Source organism: Juglans regia, chromosome 4 (assembly GCF_001411555.2).
Source record: "Juglans regia cultivar Chandler chromosome 4, Walnut 2.0, whole genome shotgun sequence".
NCBI classification, from domain to species: domain Eukaryota; kingdom Viridiplantae; phylum Streptophyta; class Magnoliopsida; order Fagales; family Juglandaceae; genus Juglans; species Juglans regia.
The window spans coordinates 790,687-815,591 of NC_049904.1; the positions used below are offsets into that span (position 1 = coordinate 790,687).

The following is a 24,905-nucleotide window of genomic DNA, read 5'->3' on the forward strand; positions in this document are numbered from 1 at the left end:
GTTTGATTGCATTGATATAAGAAAATGAAAAAAGTATTGATTGGCTAAAAATTTGTGAGAAATGTCACAAATCTAGGCTATTATTTACGCACGATAATAGTAAAAATATATATATATTTCCCACAAGCTACAGTTTGTAGGTAAAAAATGGTAGCTAAACTCAACCATCAAAATTATTTTCTACAACATTTATTTATGGACATTAGCTGTCATACCCACAAAAGTGTCTATAGTAAGAAGATAAATAGGTAGGAAATGTAGTAAATTATTTCCTACAGGATAAATTCATGGTAATTAATTATTACTTACGGATCAACAAGTTTGTGGGAAAAACTATTTCATTTCTATGAAAAACTATTCCCTACTAGACGTAATAATGGAAAATACAGTATTTCAGACGGAAGCCTCGGTGGGGATAAGTTTGGTCATGCTTTTACTGACTAACCAAGCCGGTGGGATATTGGTTTTCCCCACCACATAATCTCGTGGGTAATACTAATACCCACGAACATTTTCCACGGAATGGATTGAAGTCGAACGTGTTAATTGCAGTGAGCCACTTGAATTTTGTCTTGAGATGTCTCGTGGAAAAATGTATTTATTGACCACAACTTAAACCTTTCGTGGGATATAACACTTTTTTCGGCGAGTTCTATCCCACGAGTTTTTCCCGACAAAATTTTGTGGGAATATAGCTTTTCCTACAAAATGTCTGCTTTTTGCCACAAAAATCCTCCGTGGGAAAATCCCAAAGAAGATTTATGTCCAATTCATTTTATCACTAATATGCATGATAATCAACCCATCTCTCATACATATCAATACAACATACAACATTTCTCAATTTCTCTCAACTTCGACCCAAGCTGACTCTACAAAACCAAAAAGACACAGAAAAACATACGAACGAATGCACTGAATTATTCTTGTTATATTCTAGGCCAACCACAAATTCAATTTCCAAAATACGAGAATTAATGTTACTCAGAAGCACACGACTTAATTTGCTGAATGGCAATTTGTCCTGATCTGGCCGTTATAAGTGCCAGTAAGTGGGCTGAGGTTTCCCATTTTCACCATGGCATTGGCAAAGTCTGTTCGGAAACTTGCCGGGTCGGAGATATAAGCTTTAACTTGAGCATCCGTAGAACCCCCACTAAAGAGTTGTTGGTCGGAGTGCAACAGACCCTTTTGGTCTTGTAAATTCTTGTAGTAAGCATTGTCTAAAGATGTCGGACTCGTGCTGTCGAGAGGGGAAAGATTGTCGTCTCCTCCTGCGCTTGGACAGTTGGATTTCAATGATGTTGCGAACGAGGAATCTATGTTGGTTTCATTGTAAATCCTGGCACGGAAGGTTGCGCACCTAGCTTGACCGATTGTGTGAGATCCTGATCATCAAGAGATCGAAGAAATTGTAAGGAAACTATATAATTAAATTGAATGCTCATTTTCATGAATCCTCCTTATATTGGAGGTTAAAAATTACATGTTTAAAAAGAGGATGATCAATTAATATTTAGAAGTTAAGCCCACCTGATAGAGCGACCATTTCTTTGGCAGTGAAACCTTTGTTTGAGAAGGAAGTGATAAGGGCACTAAGATTGAATGTTGGAGCAGGGATGTCACCAATATTTGCAGTACCCGGAGTGGCCGAGTCTTTTCTGCCCAATTCAACTTTCCAACTCCAACTAGCTCCACTCAGCTGAATCCAATTCAATATTGCGACCAAAATGAGCAACATGTTATAATTTGCCAACATTCATGGTATAAGAGTAAGAACTAAAGTGTATGTGTGTTTCTTCCCCGGCCACTTACAGCAACGACTGAGTCTCTAGCAGCAACAGCTAAGATGTCAGCACAAGACACAACACCAGGGCACAGTTTCTCCACTTCAGATTTGATGCTGTCTATTACTTCAAATCCCCTTAGTGAGTTAGCATTGGGACCAGCTACTTTCTCTCCTCCAGATCCGTCCAACAGAACAGATGCATCACACCCCTAGTTTACAGAATTAATCATGTTTAATTCATTATTTTCCATATCGAGTTTATCAGACATTAATTTTTATATGTCTTATATATATATATATATATATATATATATATATATATATATAGCATGCATGTGAAAATGATTAAAATTAGCGAGGATCGAGGCTGGCCAAAAGTGACGTACCGACTTGAGCACGGAACATTGTTCAACCCAACTTCTTGACTACCTTTTGGATTATTATATGTTAAAATAGCCATATATGATTATTTTATAGGCATCTTTAGCGACATTTGGTCCCACGACTTGTTAATTTACATTAACGTGTCTACCTGATCAAACTGATCAAGGGCAACACGACCAAGTAAAAATCTTGATGATATGGTAAACCAATGCATGAAAAAAATAAAAATGACCAATAATGCATATAAAATATATTTATGTGACTTAAAAATCTTTCAAAGAAGCTGTCATGTCCTAAAGTCTAGTAGTGCTGATCTGAATAGGTGTTATGTATAGTTGTTTGAAGCAAAACAGATCATAAGCTGCTAAAACAAAGCCAAGGTGATGCGCAGTTATTTAATCTAAGGAGCTGGATGTGTACATCATGCAGTTTCACTGCATAAATCAACAACCCACAGGTATTAGCTAGGATTTACTTATATATGTTGTGCGCATGCACTCACATACAGGCATGCACACGCAACACGACATGCAGACATTTACTGATTTGATACTGAAGAAGGAACAAAAAAAATGAGAAAGAGATCAGAGAACTTGCATTAACAAAGCAGTCATGAAAATGAAGACGGAGCAAGGATGCTCCCATGCGTTTCTCACTTTGCACCGCAGAGTCCACACCCGATTTAATGGTTTCAAGGGCTTTAGGGCATGATGTTGCATAGAAATTATCAGAGGATAGTTGTGCCGAAACCATTCCCATAAGAAGTGAAAATAAAAGGCAGAATTTAGTGGCAGTGGGAATAATATTGGAGGTGGCCGTAGAATGATAGAAAGCCATGAGTTCTAGTGATTTCGTCTGAAAAAAGAAGATCAAGATGAGACTAGAAGAAGCAGCTAGGCTTTTCGTTGGTGTGAGACTAAGGCACAAGAGGTATCATATATATATATATGTGTGTGTGTGTGTGTACATGTAATATTATATATATTAATTAAGATAGATCATAGATGGAGCCTTGGAGGTGATCTCGCTAGCGGTGCATTGCATTTTCGTGTTTGTTTAATTTAGTTAATATGTGGAGGAGTTTGTTTGTTAATCGGCGTGTTGAGAGGTTAAAAAATCTGCTGTATTTTGGCATTTTGCCAGACTGTTGTTGACTAATCACTTCTAAGTTTTATAAGACCTTGCCTGGAAGCTGCTGGCCGCCTTGCTCAGACTCAGTAGACGATTTGTCCATTTTTTGATATAATATTTTAGGATGCCAGAAAAAGTAATAATAAATCACCAATAAATTCACTTATTGGTGTACTGAATACATGAATATATAGTAATATATATATATATATATATATGAAATACTACAAGAAAACTTTAAATACACATATTTAAATATTAAGCTCATAGAAGGATAAAAATTATAATATATATATATATATTGATTAGAGGAAGGTATATCTGAATATTTTTTTCCTACAAAGTCTACATGGATGGCGCCGCGCGTATTAGTAAAGGAAAATGCTACATGCCCCGCTGGGAGCTCTCGCTGGGCCTGTAGCATTTTTTTATATATATTTTTTAAATTTATTTTTATATAGATATTTTTAATAATTTTAAATATTTTAAAAAATAAAATAAAATTATAATATTATTTAAAAATATTTTCTTAATTACGAAGTAGAATAAAAATTAATATTTAATGATTTATATTTTACTTTTTGATTAAGGAAGTATTTTTTTTTTCTTTCTGATTAAAGAAGTGTTTTTTAATGATTTGTTTTTTACTTTCTGATTAAGGAAGTGTTTTTTAATGATTTATTTTTTACTTTCTGATTAAGGAAGTGTTTTTTAATGATTTTTTTTTTTACTTTCTGATTAAGAAAGTATTTTTTAATGATTTTTTTTTTACTTTCTGATTAAGGAAGTGTTTTCTAATGATTTTTTTTTTTTTACTTTCTGATTAAGGAAGTGTTTTTTAATGATATTTTAAATTTATTTTATTTTTTTTAAATATTTATAAGTGTAAAAAAAATCTATATAAAAAATAAATTAAAAAATTGCACATAAAAAAATATATGTTAAGCTCAACGGGAGCCCCCAACGGGGGCTGTAATATGATTATTTTAAATATTTAAAAAAAAATCATAATATTATTAAAAAATATTTTCTTAATCATGAAGTAAAATAAAAAATTATAAAAAAATATTTTTTAATAATTTTTTATTTTACTTGGTGATTAAGAAAGTATTTTTTAATATATATTTTTTACTTTTGGATTAAAAAAATATTTTCTTAATAATATTTTTATTTTATTTTATTTTTTAAAATATTTTAAAATATTAAAAAATCTATATAAAAATTATTTAAATAAAATATATATTAAATAATACGCTGGGGACTGTAGCACTACCCATTAGTAAAAGGAAACATTCTATTAACTTGATTAAAAAAACTCTTAAAAAAAACTTGATTATAAAAAATAAAATAAAAAACTATATATTTAGGTACTGTTAAAAGTGACCTTAAAATGACTAAGGCTACGTTTGGGTAGTGAGAATACTTGAGAAATGTTGTGAATATTTGTGAATAGTTATGAGTACAGATTGGAGTGAGTTTGTGGGTTCCATTGAAAGTATTTTGAGTTGTTTGGATGTGTGAAGTATATTGAGTTGTTGACTTTTAGATAGGTAGTTGAAAAATATATGGGTCCCATAAATATTATAGTGATTTTATTTTTAGTAATAAATATTATAATGATTTTATTATAATGATTTTTTAATATTAATAAATATTGTAGTGATTTTATTTTATTTTTATATATAATCATGATAAATATTATATGATTTTATTTTTAATTTATATATAATAGTGATAAATATTATAATGGTTTTATTTTTATTGTAGCTTACATCTCCTATCTTCAAGACAGAAGACGCACTAAAGTTGAGCTCGATGTCACTCTCTCATGTACATCGCCCTCAGTAAACACATCTATTGGGCGACTCACAACTCCCACTACACTGGGAATATCCAATCTCGAACTGACCCTGGCAAACATCAGAGAATTTGTTGTTGACGTCCCCTTCTCTAATCTAGGCTACTGATCTCATCTCCTACTGCTAACATTTTCTACTTTCAGTCAACGTGCCCATCTTTTGTACAATTCCTACTTCCTCCCTGGAAGTCCAGTCAGCTTCTTATCAGCTAATTCTCACTTGCTCAATCTCCCGTCTCACAATATTTTACCTTAGTACCGTGGCTCACTACCTTTTACCTATATGGTATTTTTCAAGGTAAGTAATCACTAGACGCTCTATCCCTGTCTCTCACACCTCTGCTCCGCACCATGGCGTTAGGAGATTTCCCTAGGCTTATATGAGGAACAACAAAACTGACTCCATTTTGCTTCATCATCCGATTCACGAGATCAAAATTGCTTTGTTGCACTCCTGTATTTTCTTGCACATCATTGGACCCTGATGTTAAATACAAAGTGTTAGTTCTCTTACCATGTGCCAATACTAGTGCTCCTTTAGTGACCTTCCACGCTCTTTCAACCGTTGTCTTCAAGCTGTCTCATAGAGATCATGCTTTTCTTCACATCTTGAATGTGTCTAACTTACTGAAAAGTCCACACGCTTATGTTCAGAAGTACGATGCGCATATCGTCCACTCCCACTACATCCAGTCTCTCTCCATCAGCCGTGTACATCTTTCCAAAATCACCAGCAACATAATTCTGTATGATCTCTCGATGTGAGGTGCTATGGAACGAAGCCCCTGAATCCAACACTTAATCATCAACCAAGCTATGGGCTGCAAGAAATAGAGCGTCATGTATTTCTTCAACCACCAAGTTCACAACGTCATCCTCAATACTTTTTTAATTTCAACTGTCTCTCTTGATGTGCCCCGGCTTGCCACAATTCCAGCAAATGATGTGCTGTACATATCTCGACTTGCTCTTATACCTAGACCTTTCATATTCCTTGCCTTGATTGTCAACACTCAATGCAGAACCTGTACCAAAAACCTCCACAGAGTCTTAACTGTGTACCTCCTCAACAAGAACCATGTAGCATACATCATCGTAATTCAGTTTCATCTTGCCAGCTAAATTACTTACCGCCTTCCTCATGGCCTCCCAACTATTTGGAAACGATGCCAACATAATCATTACTCTTATCTTATCTTCAAACTCAATTTCTATAGAAGGCAATTGATTTATGATCGTATTAAATTCATTCAAAGCATTGGGAAATAGACATACCTTCTAACATTCTCAGATTGAACAGTTTCTTCATTATATGCACCTAGTTATTCGCTGACGATTTTTTATACATATCTGACTAAACTGTCATGATATCCGTCGTGGTTCTCTCCTTAATAACGTTGTATGCCACTAATCTAGAAAGGTTGAGCCGAATAACCTCCAGAAACTTTTAATCCAACAAATTACACTTCATATTGCCCATGCTCTCCAGCTTTTGCCCCAACAGAGGAAGATGGAGCTTCTTCCCGTAAAAATAATCCTCGATCTGCATTTTCCACTACCCGAAGTCTGTGCCGTCAAACTTTTCGATTCCAACCTTCACTATGTCTCTTGCCATCGTTCTCCCTTCAAACCTAAACCTTGGCTCTTGATACTAGTTGTTGTAAAAACACCAAACCCACACACAACGATAACGAAACAAACATTTAAATAAATGCAGAAACACAGGAATCAAGCACACACACGACACACAATATTTAACGCGGTTCAACAATGTGTCTACGTCAATAGAGTTGCAGGATATTTTATTCCATAGGAGATTACAATCACATAGTGAGTTACGAGAGCTTTCCTCTACTTACACTATCTCAACTCTATCTCTAAGGCTTTTTCTCTCTCACGAGTGCTCTAGACCGTATGCGTTTCTCTATTCTCTCAATGTGATGCACTTATGAACATAAACATAACATATATATATATATATAGAGAAAATAAAATCTTACTCTCACAAAACAAGTTTCTTCGTTCAAACAAGCGCGTCGTGAGCGAACAAACAATCCAACATTGGTTCAAGTAGACTATCGAGCGTGTCTCGAGTGAATTTTCTATCCAAACTTCACTCGAGGCAATTGTCGAGCACGCCTAGAGTAAACTCACTGCTTGAGCTTCGTTCGAGTGCTAGGTTAAGTGACAGTTAAACAAACAATCTATCTGTTCCTTTCCAGCTCACAAAACTAATCAGACTTCATAAACCAATATTGCTTTACCTAATATAAAAGTACTCATTGCTGATCATGATGAAAGTTCATTCATCAATATGCTTTATGGGAAAAACCCCAGAAAATCTTGACAAAAGCTTTATCGAAACAATTCATTTTTCTTTCCCATGCATGCAGTACTAAATTAACTTTCAAAAACCCATGCAATTAAAAATACCTCAAAAACTGATCTTTATCCAAATACATAACTTCTCATTTTTTTTCCTACCAAATCTTAGAAAAAACCTAATAAAAGCAGTAAATTATTTTTTATATATATATCAATATTTTTTTCCGAATTACTTGTAAAAAATTATTAAAAATTCTACAAATCAAATCTGGTCTCTAATGTCTTTGAATCATCTCCATTTCATCTAATTGAAGGAAGGGATTTAGAACAATATTTTACAGTAGTGTTTAATGATTTACTTTGGCCAATATATATATATACTCATTATGAAAAGTCCTGGCCGTCTTTTCCTCATGATGTAGCGTGTTGTAAGTTTGAAAGCAGAACGTACGTAGATATTGAAAACCGCATGGGGCCTCACTGATCATAAAAGTTACTTGTCTGGCCACATGCATGATGATAAAGGACTTGTAAAAGTAGCTTCTTTTCGCCGTGTCAATAACGATGTGCATGTGAATGGAATTTGTTACATGAACATTACTAGAATCCTGTTAATTTAGTAGTACTCAATCATGGGCTAGGTAGGACGTAAAAAGAAGAAGCTAGAACAAGGATATCAAAGTACGTAACTGATCTCGGTGTATATATGTTACGTTGCTGCTTCGTAATTTGTAAGATATATACCCACTTCAACGAATCGACGAATTCAGAAGACATTGTCAAAAGGATTGCGCGTTTTAGCGTACGTACTTATATATCTTTCACCGTCGATGGATAGAGATCGAGCTTTCCTTCCTCATTATTGCAGAATTATTATTATTGTTATTATTATTATTATTTACCCACCGTTCCATGAAATAGCGTCCACTTTTGACTTTTTCATTAATTGTATACATATTCTATGAAATATATTATATATTTGTATGTTATTTAATTAATTAAACAGTAAGTTCGGACTTCTCTGTCATCTAGAATCCGTTTCCTTTGACTGTTAATTATTTTTATAATTTTTTATTTATTTATATTTTTAAATATTTTTAAAAAATAAAAAAATATATCAATACACTTAAAATATTTCTTTAATTATTAAATAAAAAATAAAAAATAATTTTTCTTTTCTGAGCAGTCAAATATAGCGATAAGATTTGTTTTTCGTTTCTTATTTTGTGCTACGTAGTTGGCGCCGTCCCGCGGGCCGGTGCTTGCCCAAAATCCATTCAAGTCAAACATATATTCACACACTGCATGGTTTAATAGTGGCAATTAAACATCATCACATGCATGCGCGCACATGATAACAATCAGACGTCAGATCATCATGTAACACCCAATTAAGTTGGGTTTTCCACCGACTTTTTGTATTCTAATTTCCATTGGGAGCGGATCATAAATACACAATCATTTTATAATTTTTATATAATTTTTCAATAAAATATAATTTTTTTATTAAATTCAATTTTATTGAAACTTATAGATTAAGTTTTAAAAAATCGAATAGTTTATTAAAAATTACAAAATAATTATATATATATATATATATATATTAAAGTTTCTTGATGATGAGTAGGATTAATATTATCTGATACGCGTTGCATGCACATGCATGATTACCGGGACAAATGTGAAAAGGGCATGCAGAAAATGGAGAATTCAGACTACCAGTGTATTATATGATCATGGGTGACCCACACGCCATTGCTTAAAGTAGTGATGTGAAACTGATAATTGCTAGCAAGCATGCATGCATGCATGGCATTGGCATATGCAATATCGCCATCAAGAATACTTCGACAGACTGTTTGTGCAGATTTGGAAATTATAATAATCAGTTTGACAGTCGTCGTGTTTAAAAAAGAAGGCCGGGTATCGGCCGGCAAATGATAAGATTACGGCCATTCGCCCAATATTTTGATTAATTGCTCAGATTCATGGACTTCTTTTCGATCGTAAATTGGAAATTATATAGGCAACGCAGCAATAACGACCAATGGAAAATCCAGGATGCATGCATACATATATGAAATACAATATTGGAGTACAGGGTACTATAAATAAATTAATTAAAGGCCTTGATCAGATCATGCATGGAAACTGACTATTTTAAGCTAGCTTTAATGATGCAAAATGATATATTCATATTTTTAAGCTAATTTACTTAATTATTTTTCATGCATGCAAATATACATTAACCTACATTCGGTGGTGATCATAAATTGTCAAATCAAAATATGCATGAGGCGTATAGCTAAATGCCTGTGGCCTGGTTGACATAATTTTCAATCTTTAAAATAGAGTTCTAGTGTTTAAAACCACCATCTCCTAATTCAAAAAAAGAAAAAAAAAATGCATGGGACGTATCGATGGTACAAATAAAATAAAAAACATGAAAGTATAAGGCGGTGAAACATTATTGTCAACAATCACCAAAGGTCGACAATATTCAAACTCGCATTAGAAATTATAAATTCATTAAAATTGATTACTATATATATATATCATGTTTCCATGCATGTCCTAATTTAATTCCTGCCTCAATTGATGATCAGTTAATTATTCTGGGGTTTGTAGAAAGGTTTCAGGTAATAACTAGCATAGATGGGTCAAAGATATCATCCGATTTTATCTGTTTTCTTAAAATTAAGGGTTTGGAGCGTAATCCATTTCCCAGCTTCCAATATTATTCTATATATATATAGTACTACTACATCGATTAATTAATTTTACCGGTACGCGGTGCATGTCTCTCTTCTTTTTGTTTTTGTTGCTGCTGCTTACTTTTTCTTTTTCTTTTGACTTCGGACGTGTGAATCAATTTTATTAATAAAGCATGATGTTGGAAAACAAGATTCCATGCGTGTTATTTGCTGATTGACTTCACTCCTAGCTAGTCAGTCCATTTAACGCGGAAACACAAGCCGTATCGTGTGCTTCAGTGCACAAATTATCATGTAAAGAAAAATTATATTTTTGGAGGATGTATTTTAACAGTACTGTTAAAGTAATAAGATTTAATTTTAAGAAATCTAATTTTAAAATTTTTTATAAATTAAATCTTTTCATATTAACAATTTAGGAAATAAAAAATAATATTTCACTAAAAACAATGAAAAATTGACATGTTCACTTGGTACATCTTGGTTCTTAGATACGATCAATATATATTAATCTTCTCGAGAATGAAGATTTTAACGGGTGTCATCTATGATTGAAGTTATTTGCCATATTGGTGAAGGAGCTTCATTTTTTTTTATTGCATCTATTACAAGTTGTGCATCACCTTCCGGGACAGTTGGACTCTTCTCGAGTTGTTTTGCCAGTTGTGAAGCTAGGAGAGCTGTTGAGGCTTCAGCTATCATGATTAGATTGGTTGTTGAAATTTTTAAAATCCATATTTTCAATATATTGCCTTTTGAGTCTCGACATATAGCTGAAAATCATGTAGAGAAAGAATCTCTTACTACTGCATCAAAAGAGAAGCTTCATTGATTTGGAGGTGGTGGTACCCAATTTAATCTTTGATGGACTTTTGACTTTTGCTCTCATGTTTATTTATAGGCTTGGAACATCTTTTCTAGCTGGATTGTTGCTTTTTTAAGCAAGATGGCTGCATGATTGTAAACAATATTGTTTTATTACCTCTATATAAAATTCGGCACTATTACCATGAAAATCTGAAATGGATGTTTTTTTGAGGCATTAATCCCAATACTGGTACTGGATTGATTATTAGTTGTATCCAATCTGACATTTAATTTCTTAGCATTAAGGCAAGCTTTAGTGGTCGTCAGCTGCTTTAATGCCATAGTATGCAAGTGATTGGACATTCAATGAAAAGATGGATCATTGTTTCTTCTCTTCGTTGTACAAGGAACAGTTTTCAGGTTGAAAATTGGAATGACATTGCTCAGTCTTGCCCTTGTGGGAAACATATTTCATATTATTTTCCAAAGTGGTAACTTGTGATAATCATGAATTTTCAGACTCTAGAGTTTTAAAGTTAGAGCTTGGAAAATTTTGCAGTGGTGTGACATTTGGACCTTTTGCCACTATGTGGTGGCCGGTTTCACAGAGAGTTTTACGTTGTGATTTGAGTTCTAAATTATTGAGTCTTGTCTTTGGCTACTTAAAGGGAGAGGAAGTTTTTGAATTTCTATAATGCTATCTTACTCAAACAGAGTAAGCATTTTTTCAGTATTCCAAGAGTGATGATTGTTTGCAATGATATCAAAGACTATCAGGAGCGAGTGTACCTCATTCATTTGATGAAAAGGCTTGGGCTTGAATTTATCCAATGTTGGGATCCAAGGCTCAAACCACACATTGACTGATAAACCATTGAAAATTTGATAGCACTTGTTTTTTTAAAGTAGTTCCCTTGTCTTGAGAAGTCCCTTCCATAACCACGAGTCCAACACTTTTTGTGGTACATTCTAAAAATCTAAAATGTTCAGGTAATATTTTTTAGAGGACCTCATGCCATAGTCCAGTATTTTCCTGGCTCATTTCCCATCCCTTTTTTGCTAGAAGCGTTAAGTTCATATTTTTCATTGATCTTAGTCCAAGCCCACCTAAGTTTTTGGGTTGATAGATAGATTCCCATGACTTTAATATGAGATTGTGATTCTAATTTTTGGAGAAACCCCACTGAAAATTTTTAAAGTTTGTATTCAACGACTCGCACACTGATTTTGACAGCATAAATGATAACATTTAATATGAAAAAACTGTGCTTACCATTGATCTGGTTAGCATTGTCCTCCTTGCTTGTGAAAGTAATTTTAACTTCCAACATTATAACTTATTGTTGATTTTCTCCATTAAATCTTTGAAACTTTTTTTTTTTTTGGCTTTATTGAAAGAACTTCAAAGTCCTAAATATTTCATTCTGGATGAGGATGACTTGTATAACAGTATTTGAGTGATTGCAACTTTGATTGTGGAATTGGTATTTCTCGTGATGAAAATTGAGGACTTATTGAGATTGATTTTTTGTTCCAATCAATCTTGATATTTCTCCAGGTTTTCAGATAGAACTTGAGCACTTTTTTCATCTGTTTTTTTGAAAATGATTAGATCGTTTGCAAATAATAGGTGAGAGATTGGGGGACTGTTTCTACTCAGTCGAATACCTTCAAATTTTTCTTGGACCTATGATCTGGCTATTAGTTTGGATAGCACCTCCATACTCAATATAAATAGAAAATGCGAGATGGATCTACCTTGTTTGAGTCCCCATTGAGCTTTGAAAAAGCCTCTTGGAGATCCATTAATGAGAATCGAAAATGATGTTGTCGTGATAAATTCTTATATCAGATTGAACCAAGTATTGCTAAATCCCAAAATCTGCATCACTGTGAATAGAAAACCCCATTCCATATAATCGAAAGTCTTTTCCATGTGAAGCTTTATTGTAATTAGTCATATTTTCTCCAATTTTTTCTTTAGATAGTGAAATAGCTCATAGGCAATCATCATATTTTCTTTTATGTTGTGGCCAGGGAAAAAAGTCGTGTGAAGAGGCAAGATGATGCGGGGAATGGTGATTTTGAAACGGCTTGCCAGTATTTTAGTGATGATTTTATAGATGACATTGGTCAAACTGATTGGGCGATAATGATGGCGTGATCTTGGATTTAAAATTTTTGGGACGAGAACAATATTTGTATGATTCATCTGTTTAAGAAGTATACCATTTTGGAAAAAAAATTTCACTACCTTGATGACTTCACTTTTGATAATAATCCAATAGTGTCTATAAAATAAAACAGTCGTTCCATCTGACCCTGGGGCCTTTTTTATTTGGGATTTGTTTTAGAGTCACAAATGTTTCTTCTTCACTGGGTGGTGCACTAAGAAAGTCATTTTTCTTATCCATGACTTGTTTATCGAAGATATTTTCAAGTTCGCCCGGAGTTGTCCGGTCTGTAGTAGTATTTATGGACCAGAAATAATTTAGAAAAGTAGATTCAATAATAGATTGGTCCATCGACCAATAACCTGAGCCTAATTTAATAGAATCAATCGCATTACTCTGCCTTCGGATGGTTGTTGATACATGAATCATATTCACGTATGCCCGATGCAGGTAAACGATTGTATTTAAAAGTAGTGGATGGTGATATGATGCCGAAGAAGTCAGATGTTGCAATATGGTGTCTGGGAATAATAGTCTTCATTGTTGGTTTGCAATGTCATGATTCAGTCGCGTATAAGTGCATTATCTTGTCTATTGTTAGTCCACGTAAAAGATGGGTCTCTGAAGCCGATATCAATTAGTCTATGATTTTGCATAAGGTTCCTCAATCCTCCCATAGAGGTAGATGTGAAAGGGAACCTCTCAAATTTTTTAGATTGGTTAAGTAGGTCGTTGAAATCGCCTATACAACACCATGGTCCCAAGAATGTTTTGAATATTGAATCCAAAAATTTCTAAAAACTTGCTTTAAAGTGCCATTGAGAAGGGGCATATACAAATGTAACTGGCCAAAGGTGATAGGGAGGATCAGAGTAAATCAAAATAAAGATAACATTCATATTAATATTAGCAGGTTCAATATCTACACCCAGATACCATAAAAGCAAAAGGCCTCCTTTGTTCCCTGAGCCTGAAAAATTTACAAAATAATGGAAATCAAGCTATTCACAATAGATAAGGTGCGTTCTGTAAACATCATGGTTTCCGAAAAAAAAAATAATATCCGGATTATATTTTCTAATATTGGTTCTTAGAGATCGGATTGCTTTGGGTCAAGTGAGTCTCCTACAATTCCAAACAATTGTCTTCATTTGGCTGGTGGAGACATTTTTTAGCTAATTCACTCTTCATCTTTTTTGAATTTTCTAGACATGGCTAAGTATGACTTGAGGTACAAGGTGGACCTTGGATGCTTCATATATTTTTAATTTTCTCCGTTGATTTGAATTACATTTCCAATAGCATGAAAGGCAAAGTTGAATCTCTATGATGGGTTCGGGGATGTCTTTTGCGGATTCATTACCCTCACTTGCGGGTTGATTTTTTGTTTCTTTTTCTTCAGAGGTTGTGGCTCATAGGGCAAGGGAGGAGTGCTCCACCTTTTTATAATTCCCTCAGAGTTGAGTGAGGACGAGTGGGAGGCTTTTGTCGATGCAACTGGGCTATTGGAGCAGATGATATTTTTGGTAGTGACTATTAAAATAACCAGTGAGCTTAAGTGATTTGGACTACTTAGTTTAGGAAGGATAGCTGACTAGGCTTGCTTGTTAAGAAATGAGCATTGTAGAATTAAATTTGAGAAAAGAGAATTTGGCTCATTGTGATGGGCCGAGAGGAGATTGGCCTTGTGTTTAGCTTGTTGTGCTCAATATCCTTGTATTGCCAACTGCATGTGTCTCCATTGTGAATGCTAATGAGGCTTCTTTGTAGTTGTTGAGGGAGATAAATCTCTTTCTTGAGGGTCAAATCGGTTAGGGCTTGAAAGGCATAATTAGCCCCTAGTGATGGGAGTTTTGATCTTTCCTTGAATGATGATGGGAGAGGATTAACAGCAAAAAAATTAAACCCCGCTCTAATCGGATTAGAGATGGTTGGTGCTGGTGAATAAAATTCGGCTTAGTAAATGTTGTGCAACTGTAGCTCTTTGCCTCGGATTACCGGAAAGTGCATTAGAATCACCAAGTGCCAAAAGTTTTCCGACTGTTGGATCAGCGAGTGGATCTTGAAAGCCAAACCGATGCTATCTTGGCTTTTTCCGCAAGTGAGTTCCAATGATTGAGACTCTGGAAAAAAATTTCTAGTATTTGTTGTGTATTTTCCACCATATACCATTTACCCATTCCACTTTACATTTTGTGTCGAAAATTGTTGATTCTGGATTTGATGGGTTGCTGTGGTTAGAAGAGTTTACTGTGAGGTAGGGATGTTGAGACCAGAATGATGCTCTAGAAAAGGCCTGCTTTGAAGAGGGATCGTTAAGAATTGATTAGTGGAGAGGGTCAGATGTGGTTCTTTCGCTTGGCTTGGGATTTGTTGATTTGTAGTTTGGGTTGTCTAAGATAATGGCGGGTTGAAGTTCTTAACTCAGAGCCATGAACATAATGGAAAGATGTGTCGGAATAGATTTTAGGAAAGTGCATAAAATTTGAAAATGGCCTAATCTTCCACAAGCATAGAAAAAATCCAACAACCTTTCATATTTGAAAAAAATCCAAGTATCTATGTTGTAGGCTCTTGGGAGAGTGAATCCTTGTTTAAGTGAAAAGATGATGTTGATCTTAACTTTTATCCTGATAAATTTCATGCGTGTAATTTCAAATTGGGTGTCTTCTTCAATCTCTAGTAAGGTTCCCAAAGCTTTCTGAATATGTGTAGCATTGTAATGAGTCATATGGTCCAGTGGGAGGCCATGTATTTGCACAAGAAAGGTTGAGTAGTTCAGATGAGTTTTCTACAATATAGAACCAGGTGGCCACGGTTTAAGAATGAGCAGGTGTCCTTTGATGTTCCATAGGGCTTGGTTGAGAACTCTGTGTTTGTCTTGAAGGTATTGGAAAGTGAATAAGATCAAATTTGCTTCCAGGTCTTCTATTAGGAATTTTTATATGAAATTTCATGCAATTTTTATACTTGCATGAATTGAAAGTTTGTTCAAAGGGCGTGCTACAACTAGACACCATACCAATGCAAGTTCTGATGTTTTTTTTACTTCCATTGTAGGTTCTTGCTTGAGATCTTGCGATGAGAGCTTCAGTTTGTGATCTCAGGGAATTCATTTATATTCTGGTGTAGATTGTAGCTAAGCTCTGAGTTGAAATTTTGGTCGTATACCCCTTGTTAGTATTCTTAGATATTTCTTATATATTGACAATGGCAAAAACCCTCATTAAGACATTATATACCTCATATTATTACTTATTAGTATTAAGCACACTTATTTTTTTAAAAAAAAAGTGATCTTCAAGATACATCAAGTTCTAGGTAACTGATTAATAATTCTAAGTCATGCACTTTCTGGAGAAAATATATATGATGTGAACCTTTTGTTAAAGTTAGAATTTATGTAATATAGTTATGGGCATCACAAATCATGGAGAGGTTTAATTATATTTTATGGAGTATGCATATTATTGTAGAGAAGTCAGATTAATTAAAGTATCTACACAAAATGGACAAAATTGTAATTTCAAGGTTCTTTATTCACAGTAATATATATATATATATATGTATGTATGCTGAAAGGTATAACCTCCATGTTGTACTTCGTAAAGCTTCAATAATTAAATTTCTAGTATATATGTGGAAGGATTTTTAGTTTGAGTTGACATCCTTGTGGGCTGGCAAAAAGTAGTCACAATGCTAGACTTTGTGTCCAAATTCAAATGAAGAAATAAGGGAAATGAGAAAATAGAACGAAGCTATGTCACAAAAGTAAGATAAAGTGATCGTTGTTGTTTTCATATTTTCTCCATCAAGTACTGCATGATTTTTTTCGGATAAGAAAGTAAATAATATTAAGCGATAGAATAAAAATATATAATAACATAAGATATGAAGCATTATTTTTTATAGCAAATTGTACATCATTTAATGAATATCTTTCTTGTCCAAAATTATACACAATTCACGAGTATAAAAATTAGATGACAAGTATGTAAAATCAAGCAATGAAATATTAATATTTTCATACATTTTTTATTCTTTTTATGGTATTTCAGAGCCTATGACTAAACGTCTACATGACTTTCTCAAACAACTGCAACAACCCTTATACAATTTCAAATATTAATACCCACCCTATCATCTCTACACCTTCCTCCTTCATTACCTCATCCCAATCAATTCCTGTCAAGCTTGATCGGGATAACTTTCTTCTGTGAGAGGCTGTTTTGGTTCCCTACTTACGTGGTTAAGACATCTTTGGCTTTGTAGACAGTTCCACACCACCTCCACCACAATTTATTTCGGCTTCCATGTATGATAATGGTGAGATTTCCACCATCCCCAATCCAGCCTATCATTGTTGGATTCAACATGACCAAGCCCTGCTCAGCACCCTCATGTCCTCCCTTATTGAACTAGTACTTGCCCAAATGGTTGGCTACTCAACTTCCAATGAGGTCTAGCTTGCCCTCAAGAAAATGTATACGTCTCAATCTCGAGCTCGAATACTTCAAGTTTGCATAAAACTACCCACCTTGTGAAAAACAAGTTCTACTATATTTGAATATTTTCATTATGTTAATAGCCTCGGTGATACTCTTGCCGTTGCTGGACATCCCCTCATTGAGGATGAATTCATTGCTTTCCTTCTTGCAAAGGCTCAGATCTGATTATGATTCCTTTGTAACTTTTGTCACCACTCGACTTGATCCCTTAAGTCTAGAGGAATTATTTAGTCATCTTCTTACTCACGAGATACGCATTGAGCAACAAAATTAAACTGTTAACCTCTCACACTCCTATGAAAATCTTGCATCTAAGCATTTTAATTACAAAGGAAGAATTCAACAGAATGACTCTGCCAACTCCAACAAGTCTTGTCAAAGAGGAGGAGGATGTGTTGGCTATAGAGGAAATAATTCACATTATGGACAACAATCAAGTTCATCCTGACCTTATGTAAAGTTTGTGGCAAGGCCAATCATACCACATGTAAGTGCTATCATAGATTTGATCTAGTGATCTTTCAAAGTAGAAACTTTGCCACAACTTCGAATTCTCAAACAAATGTTGATTGAGATTCAGACACTAGCACCACCCATCATCTTACAACCAACATGAACAATATCTCTCTAAGGAATAAGGAATACTCTAGCAGAGATCACATTCAAGTTGGTAATGGTATAATTTTACCCATAACCCATATTAGCTCTTCCCAACTTCATGCTTCAAATAATTCATTTCTATTTAAAAATATATTGCTTGTTCCTGCTATTTGCAAAAAATTATTATCAGTTTAAAAATTTGCTCACGGTGATAATGTCTTTTTTGAATTTCATTCAAATTTTGTTGTCATCAAGGATTGCAACTTAGGGAAGCTTCTTCATCTAGGACCTCTACATAATGGTCTCTACTCCAGGACTTCTTACGCTCACTTCTCCTATTCATCTACTTTTATTGGCTTTCGTGTATCTCTTACAGATTGGCATAAAAGGCTTGGTCATCTCACTTTTCAGACTGTGACCAAGATTGTCTCTCGTCATCATTTATCGTTATCTAATAAAATATCTCCAATTTGTTCTGACTTTCAAAAGGCCAAAAGTCATTGTTTACCTTTCTTGTCTTCTGAGTCTCGGTCTAAAGGCCCTTTAGATTTAATTTTCTCTAATATGTGTGGACCTTCTTCTATTGTTTCCTCAAATGACATTGTTGTTATCTTGTTTTTATTGATGATTTTAGCAAATATATTGATTTTATCCTCTCACTTTAAAATCCAATGTTGAGGCTACATTTCATCACTTCCAAACTCTTTTTGAATGTCAATTTAACTGTAAGATTAAAGCCATCCAAAGTGATTGGGGTGGCGAATATCATCACTTCAACAACTTCTTTAAGAACACTAGTATTCACCATTGTATCACTTGTCTCCATACTCATCAACAAAATGGGTCCATTGAGAGACGTCACTGACACATCGTTGAAATCTCAATCCTCATTGCCTCACACCTACTGGGAAGAGGCTTTCAAACTGCATGTTATCTCATAAATTGACTATCTACCTCGATGTTACATAATATGTGTCCTATGAAATTCTCTTTAGAAAACACCGTAACGATCAATTCTTAAGAGTTTTTGGTTGTGCATGTTGGCCTTGTCTTCGTCCCTATAATAATCATAACCTTGATTTTCGCTCTAAAATGTTTTAAGCCAACAACTTAGTTTTGACTTCTCTAAAACTTTTAAGCCAACGAACTGTTTTATCCATCGCCATCTCCTCCAAATGGTCCTTACGTCAAATTGATATTCAAAATGCATTTCTTCATGATTCTCTTGAAGAAGTTTATATGGTTCAACCCCTCGGGTTTCAGCATCCACAATTTCCCAACCATGTGTGCCGTCTACATAAATCACTTTATGGGCTTAAACAAGCATCTTGTAAATGGTTCTCAAGACTCAGCACTCGTCTAATGGAACTTGGTTTTCATGGCTCCAAAGCAGACTCATTTCACTTCATATCCTTCGTCAAGGCTCACTGGTAATATTCTTTCTCTTTTATGTTGATGATATTATTGTTACTAGATCATAGTCCTTGGCAGTTGAATACATCATTAAGTCCCTTCATGCTGAGTTTGCTATTAAGGACCTTAGTACAATTAATTATTTTCTTGGCATCGAGGTTTTATTGGATCCCAAAGATTTCTTTCTAACATAGAGGAAGTACACTCCTGATTTGCTCAAACGTAGCAAATGGACCTTGCCAAGCCCGCCTCCACACCCATGGCCTCCACATGTGCCCTTTATGCCCATGAAGGTGAACCTTTTGATGATCCAACTTTATATCATAATATCGTTGGTAGCATGCAATATATATCCTTCACGTGCCCAAATATTGCTTTCTTAATGAATCGTGTTTGTCAATTTATGAATTGACCATTACTTCCTCCTTGCCAAGGTGCTAAGCATATTCTTCGTTATTTAAAGCATAAAATCTCTCGTGATCTTTTCCTATCTCACTCATCACCAATGCATCTTTCTGCCTATTCCGACTCTAATTAGGCAAGTGGTCATGATGATAGACGCTTTACAAGTGCATATTGCATGTTTCTTGACAATAATCTTGTGTCATGGAGCGCGCGTAAGCAATAAATTGTTGCCCGAAGTAATACTGAAGTTGAATACAAAGCATTAGCAAATGCTGCCGCAGAACTTCAATGGTTGGAAACTCTACTCAGTGAACTTGGGTGTCCTCTCTCTCATCCACCTACACTTTGGTGTGATAATATTTGTGCAACTTATCTCTTATCCAATCCGGTCTTTCATGCTCAGAACAAACATATAAAAATTGACTTTCACTTTGTACGTGATCGAGTTGCAACTAAGAAGTTGATAGTTAAATTTCTCTCGAGCAAAGATCAAAAAGCTGACGTGCTAACCAATCCATTATCCCATGTCCGCTTAACTATGTTTTGCACCAATCTCAACGGCCATCCTCTTTTGTTTAGACCGCAGGGGAGTTTATAAGATCTCTCTGCATCCCATGATTTACGGAACAATATAATATCCCACAAGTCAAGCATACCCAGCAAGGAATGAGTACTACTAGAAAAAGGAAATCCAGTCTTTGTATTAACCACCGAATAACACAAGATCTGAAGCAATAATTGACAACAAATTGTACAGCATTTAATGAATATCTTTCTTGTCCAAGATTGTACATAGTTTACACAATTCGCGAGTATAAAAATTAGATGACAAGTACGTAAAATCAAGCAATGAAATAATAATATTTTCAGACATCTGTTATTCTCTTTACAACCAATGGAAAAAGGGTATTATGGTGACCGTGGAGGCTGGAGGCCATTTTGATTGATGGATAAAGAATGTAGGTAGCTAGGTAGGCAAGTTTTCTTATGAATTAGAGGCTCTGGATGAGTCTTTACCATAATTTGGTTGAAGCTCATGAGAGCATATTAATTAAGGGTCCTACAAGCATCATGAGAATGACAAATTGCCATTGATGAGTTGGCTTCCATTGATATCCAAGCCCCCATATATATAATAGAGACGGTAGTGCTGCATGGGACATAATCAGATTGAGGAGACTTCACTACAATGAGAATGATCAGTGGAAGTGCTACATCTGATCACATAATCTTTCATACTTTAAATCTGTATAAAAAGAGTGCTTCTTTCATATATATATATATATATATGAATTTTTATAAAAAGCTTGACCCATGATCAACTCTTGAAAATCTGTAGAAACTAGCTATAAACGCTTCCTTTGCCTTCTTTCTCTGTTTTTTGTTTCCTTGGGCTTTGATTCTAGGAAGAGTTTTAGATGTTAAATACAGCCCGATGGACCTCGTTGGGTTTGAAAGCAACAAGCCGAATCCAATCTATTATTAGCCTTAGCTAATTCGTCAAGTAAGATACTATATTGGGCTGTAGAGGGCCCAATATCTGGACCGTCGCTTATAAATCAATGTAAGATCATTTGCGGTAGATTTATCAATTTAAAGTCATATGTATCCAACTCAAATGTAATTGAGTCCAACTAACAATAGTTTCACTATATATATTTATATTAATTCACAAAGATCTTCGAATTCCTATACTTATCGGCCCAAACCAGCTGGATAGTTTCAATTATATTCCTTCTTATTGATGATTTTCCTGATACCAAACTACAGAAAAGCTTTACATATACAACCTCTAGAGTACTTTATTTCATGGAGACGATTCACAATAGAAAAATTAAAGAGGTTCTGAAGCCACTGCGGTGGTGATGCAAACCCAAATTGATATAGAGTATTTAGGTTCAAATTCTACGTTGATTGTATTGAAGTACTACATTAATAAGATGAATCTGTACAAATATAGAAGAAAAAACTTAATATCTTCCTTGTTCCAATTAAGTTGGGTCTTTAAAGGTACAAAAGTTTTGTACGTACGTAGGATTAATAGATCTAATCCCGGCCCACACATATCACATGTTCTTGACTAGTCTTGCATGCATGTATATGTCATACACCACAAAATTACTGTACATATATATATATATATATATATTAAGACATGTTTGGATTATCTAATTAAGATAAGGCATCAGAAAACTATAAAACATAAGGCCACGAAGTGTCGATGAAATTACTGATCAATGGAAATCCAATATGTATTATCATCTTTCATTTTTTCACCAAGAAGGCATATCGGGTTTCTTCACCATCAATGCCCAATATTGTACGTACGTACATGCTTTCTGCATGAAATTAAAATACAAATTAAAGTTTCTCGCTTTTGGCTTTCCTACATACCGTACTTTTGACATGGGTTGAATACTCATGATAAATGATCGTTAAACGACGCAAGAAGATCATGATCATGATCATGATCCAATTTTACTGCTTTAATTCATGCACTGCAGTTCTTGATAGCTTCCAGCACTGCTCGCTTCACTACTTGAGCATCTAAGCTATCAACGTGCTCTGGATTCTGCAAAATCAATGATCATGTAAGCACAAAAATGGGTGAAATTAAGAAAAAACAATGATTTGATGCCAACCACTCATTGTTGCGTACGTTAGTCTATATATACACGTACACAATCTGATAACCTGATCAAATGTGTGGCTTACACAGTACTATTTGTATAATCCACACGTGATATTCTTTTTTTTTTTTTTTCTTTTGTCCTTTTTGAAGCTTTCTACGTACGGATCAAGAAAATCAGCAAACTACAAAAACCGCATAGGATTAGGCTTCAGACACGTACTGATACATGCAGCACGCGTGATGCATGTAGGCCCGTATAAGTTGAATGAAAAGTACGTACACAGTCGAATTAGCTCGATCAATTCTGTTTATTAGAGTACTCCACATATATAGATAAAGCACTAAGGAAAAAGACATTCTTGCTTACTTCTCCTCCCACTGCTTCTAGCTGGAAAACGTCTGAACAAGAAACCCTAGCATCAAGCACATCAAGACCCAGCTCCTCGAAGGCTTCGAGTATCGAGACGAGCAAACCCGGACAATTTTTTTCCGAGAACACATTTATAAGGAAACCCCTTTCTAGGGTTTCCACAGTAACCTGATTAAAGTACAACAAAGTAGCTGGCAGAGGTTATTTTATTTTGTAGAACAGGATTCAAGAAATTAGATGGATTCAACTAAAAGTAATATGTGCACGTACGTACCGCGGGCAATGGATTTTGGGCGCTCGAACTACTCTGTGAAGTTCCAGCATCTTTCATTCTTTCCACTTTTCCCTTCAACTCCTTTATATATTTGGATGCGTCTACTATGATTGACGCTTTGTTCAGCTGCCAAAGACACAATATCAGTTAATTCACACACACAAACTACGAAGAACAACTAGAGAAATAATATTATTGCTGGGTTATCGGATCCGAGGAGCGCCATACGAGAAAGTTTTGCGTCTTCAACAAAAAAGCAGATATTAACAATATAACAAAGTAAAACTTAAAGTATATATGAATGAGTTGATAATTAAATGCCAATTACAGCACTAGAGTTGGTGGCAGCGCGAAGCTGTTGTAATTTCCCATTCAAGGCTGCTCTTTTTTGCTCCCTAGAACCCATGCTAGCTAGCTTTCTTCTACCTCTTATTTTGACCTCTAATTAATATATATACACATATATTCTGTTTTCTCTCCCTTATTCTTCTGTTTGCATCTTATGAATGCCAGGTGCTTTGGGGGCCTTTTAAAGAGGGGGATGAGCTAATCTCGATCCTATACAATCCCTTGTTTGTTTCCTGCACGAGTGCTAGCTGCATGCCTCGATCCATTTCCTTCCAAGAAACTCTACTTCCTTGTATTGATATACGATATTGACCTTCTCTTCTTCAAAATTTTGATAAGGGATATGTCATATATATCATTTTATAGTTGGCCGAGTAATTTCAATTGAGAAGAAACAATATCTGTGACACAAATTTTAAACCAGTTTAATGACGATAATGAATATAAACACGAGAAGATTAGGTAATTAAACAAATAAAACCAAGATTTTAGAATATTAGCTAGGCCAGAGGTCCTAATAATATTTTAGTGATCTTTAGTACTTAATTAATTCCCATTCATTCTATATATTGCTGGACCGATCGAGATCAGTTATAACCAGCTTGAAAAATAGTACTATCTATGTATGCCTTTTCTGGAGATCATACCTCGGCCAAGATGCAGATTTATGTTTTTTCTTTCTGATCTCCGATCCTAAAAAAAGGGAAAACTTTTGAGCCCCAGGAATGTTGGCGTACTGGTCCAAGATCTGATCCATATTCAAATAATTAAAGGAAAATGAGTTTTCGAAATCCGATCCGGTTCATATATATATATATATATATATATGTATGTATATAATATGGGTTATGTTACGTCGAGATATATGGAGAATCATGTGCAGCCTAGACATGATGATAATAAGGAGCTTATTTAGAAAATTTAAAATATGTTTAGTTGATGATAGTGCGCATTACTTTCATTAAGTTTTGAGCTTAGGTAGATGTTAAATCAAACTACCTCTGATAGGGATCTTATAACATTCTCTGCCTAGAAAGACAACCTTAATTATTACATCCACGCATATAATCAACCCACACATAATCAAGTTGATCTATTCATTATATAATTTCTAGCTAGCTTAATTAAACCTGCTGGTCGACCCCATGCATAAGATCGCATTGGTGATAATGT

General features: G+C 34.6%; 2 protein-coding genes across 2 annotated transcripts; both read right to left on the minus strand.

The window, feature by feature from the left end:
- Positions 1-644: 644 nt before the first annotated feature.
- On the minus strand, positions 645-3,079 carry LOC108989957 (cationic peroxidase 1-like). Its single transcript, XM_018963747.2, has 4 exons — positions 2,771-3,079; positions 1,816-1,998; positions 1,534-1,702; positions 645-1,388 (listed from the first exon to the last, which is right to left on the minus strand). Exons 1-4 carry the CDS (start codon positions 3,008-3,010, stop codon positions 1,000-1,002), a joined length of 981 nt encoding a protein of 326 aa, XP_018819292.1. The 5' UTR covers positions 3,011-3,079; the 3' UTR covers positions 645-999.
- Positions 3,080-22,324: 19,245 nt separating this feature from the next.
- Positions 22,325-23,896, minus strand: LOC108989982. Its single transcript, XM_018963775.2, has 4 exons — positions 23,713-23,896; positions 23,385-23,510; positions 23,108-23,278; positions 22,325-22,680 (listed from the first exon to the last, which is right to left on the minus strand). The coding sequence occupies exons 1-4, from the start codon at positions 23,788-23,790 to the stop codon at positions 22,600-22,602; spliced, it is 456 nt and encodes a 151-aa protein (XP_018819320.1). The 5' UTR covers positions 23,791-23,896; the 3' UTR covers positions 22,325-22,599.
- Positions 23,897-24,905: the final 1,009 nt, after the last annotated feature.

What these genes read in the sequence shown, in the direction of transcription:
- LOC108989957 (XM_018963747.2), bottom strand. Translation starts at nt 3,010, where the DNA reads ATGGCTTTCTATCATTCTACGGCCACCTCCAATATTATTCCCACTGCC. An exon ending in CTAGAGACTCAGTCGTTGCT is followed by an intron (nt 1,703 to 1,815) that starts GTAAGTGGCCGG and finishes AATTGGATTCAG; the next exon opens with CTGAGTGGAGCTAGTTGGAG. An exon ending in AGAAATGGTCGCTCTATCAG is followed by an intron (nt 1,389 to 1,533) that starts GTGGGCTTAACT and finishes CTTGATGATCAG; the next exon opens with GATCTCACACAATCGGTCAA.
- LOC108989982 (XM_018963775.2), bottom strand. Translation starts at nt 23,790, where the DNA reads ATGGGTTCTAGGGAGCAAAAAAGAGCAGCCTTGAATGGGAAATTACAA. An exon ending in CTGCCACCAACTCTAGTGCT is followed by an intron (nt 23,511 to 23,712) that starts GTAATTGGCATT and finishes TGTCTTTGGCAG; the next exon opens with CTGAACAAAGCGTCAATCAT. An exon ending in CCCAAAATCCATTGCCCGCG is followed by an intron (nt 23,279 to 23,384) that starts GTACGTACGTGC and finishes TACTTTAATCAG; the next exon opens with GTTACTGTGGAAACCCTAGA.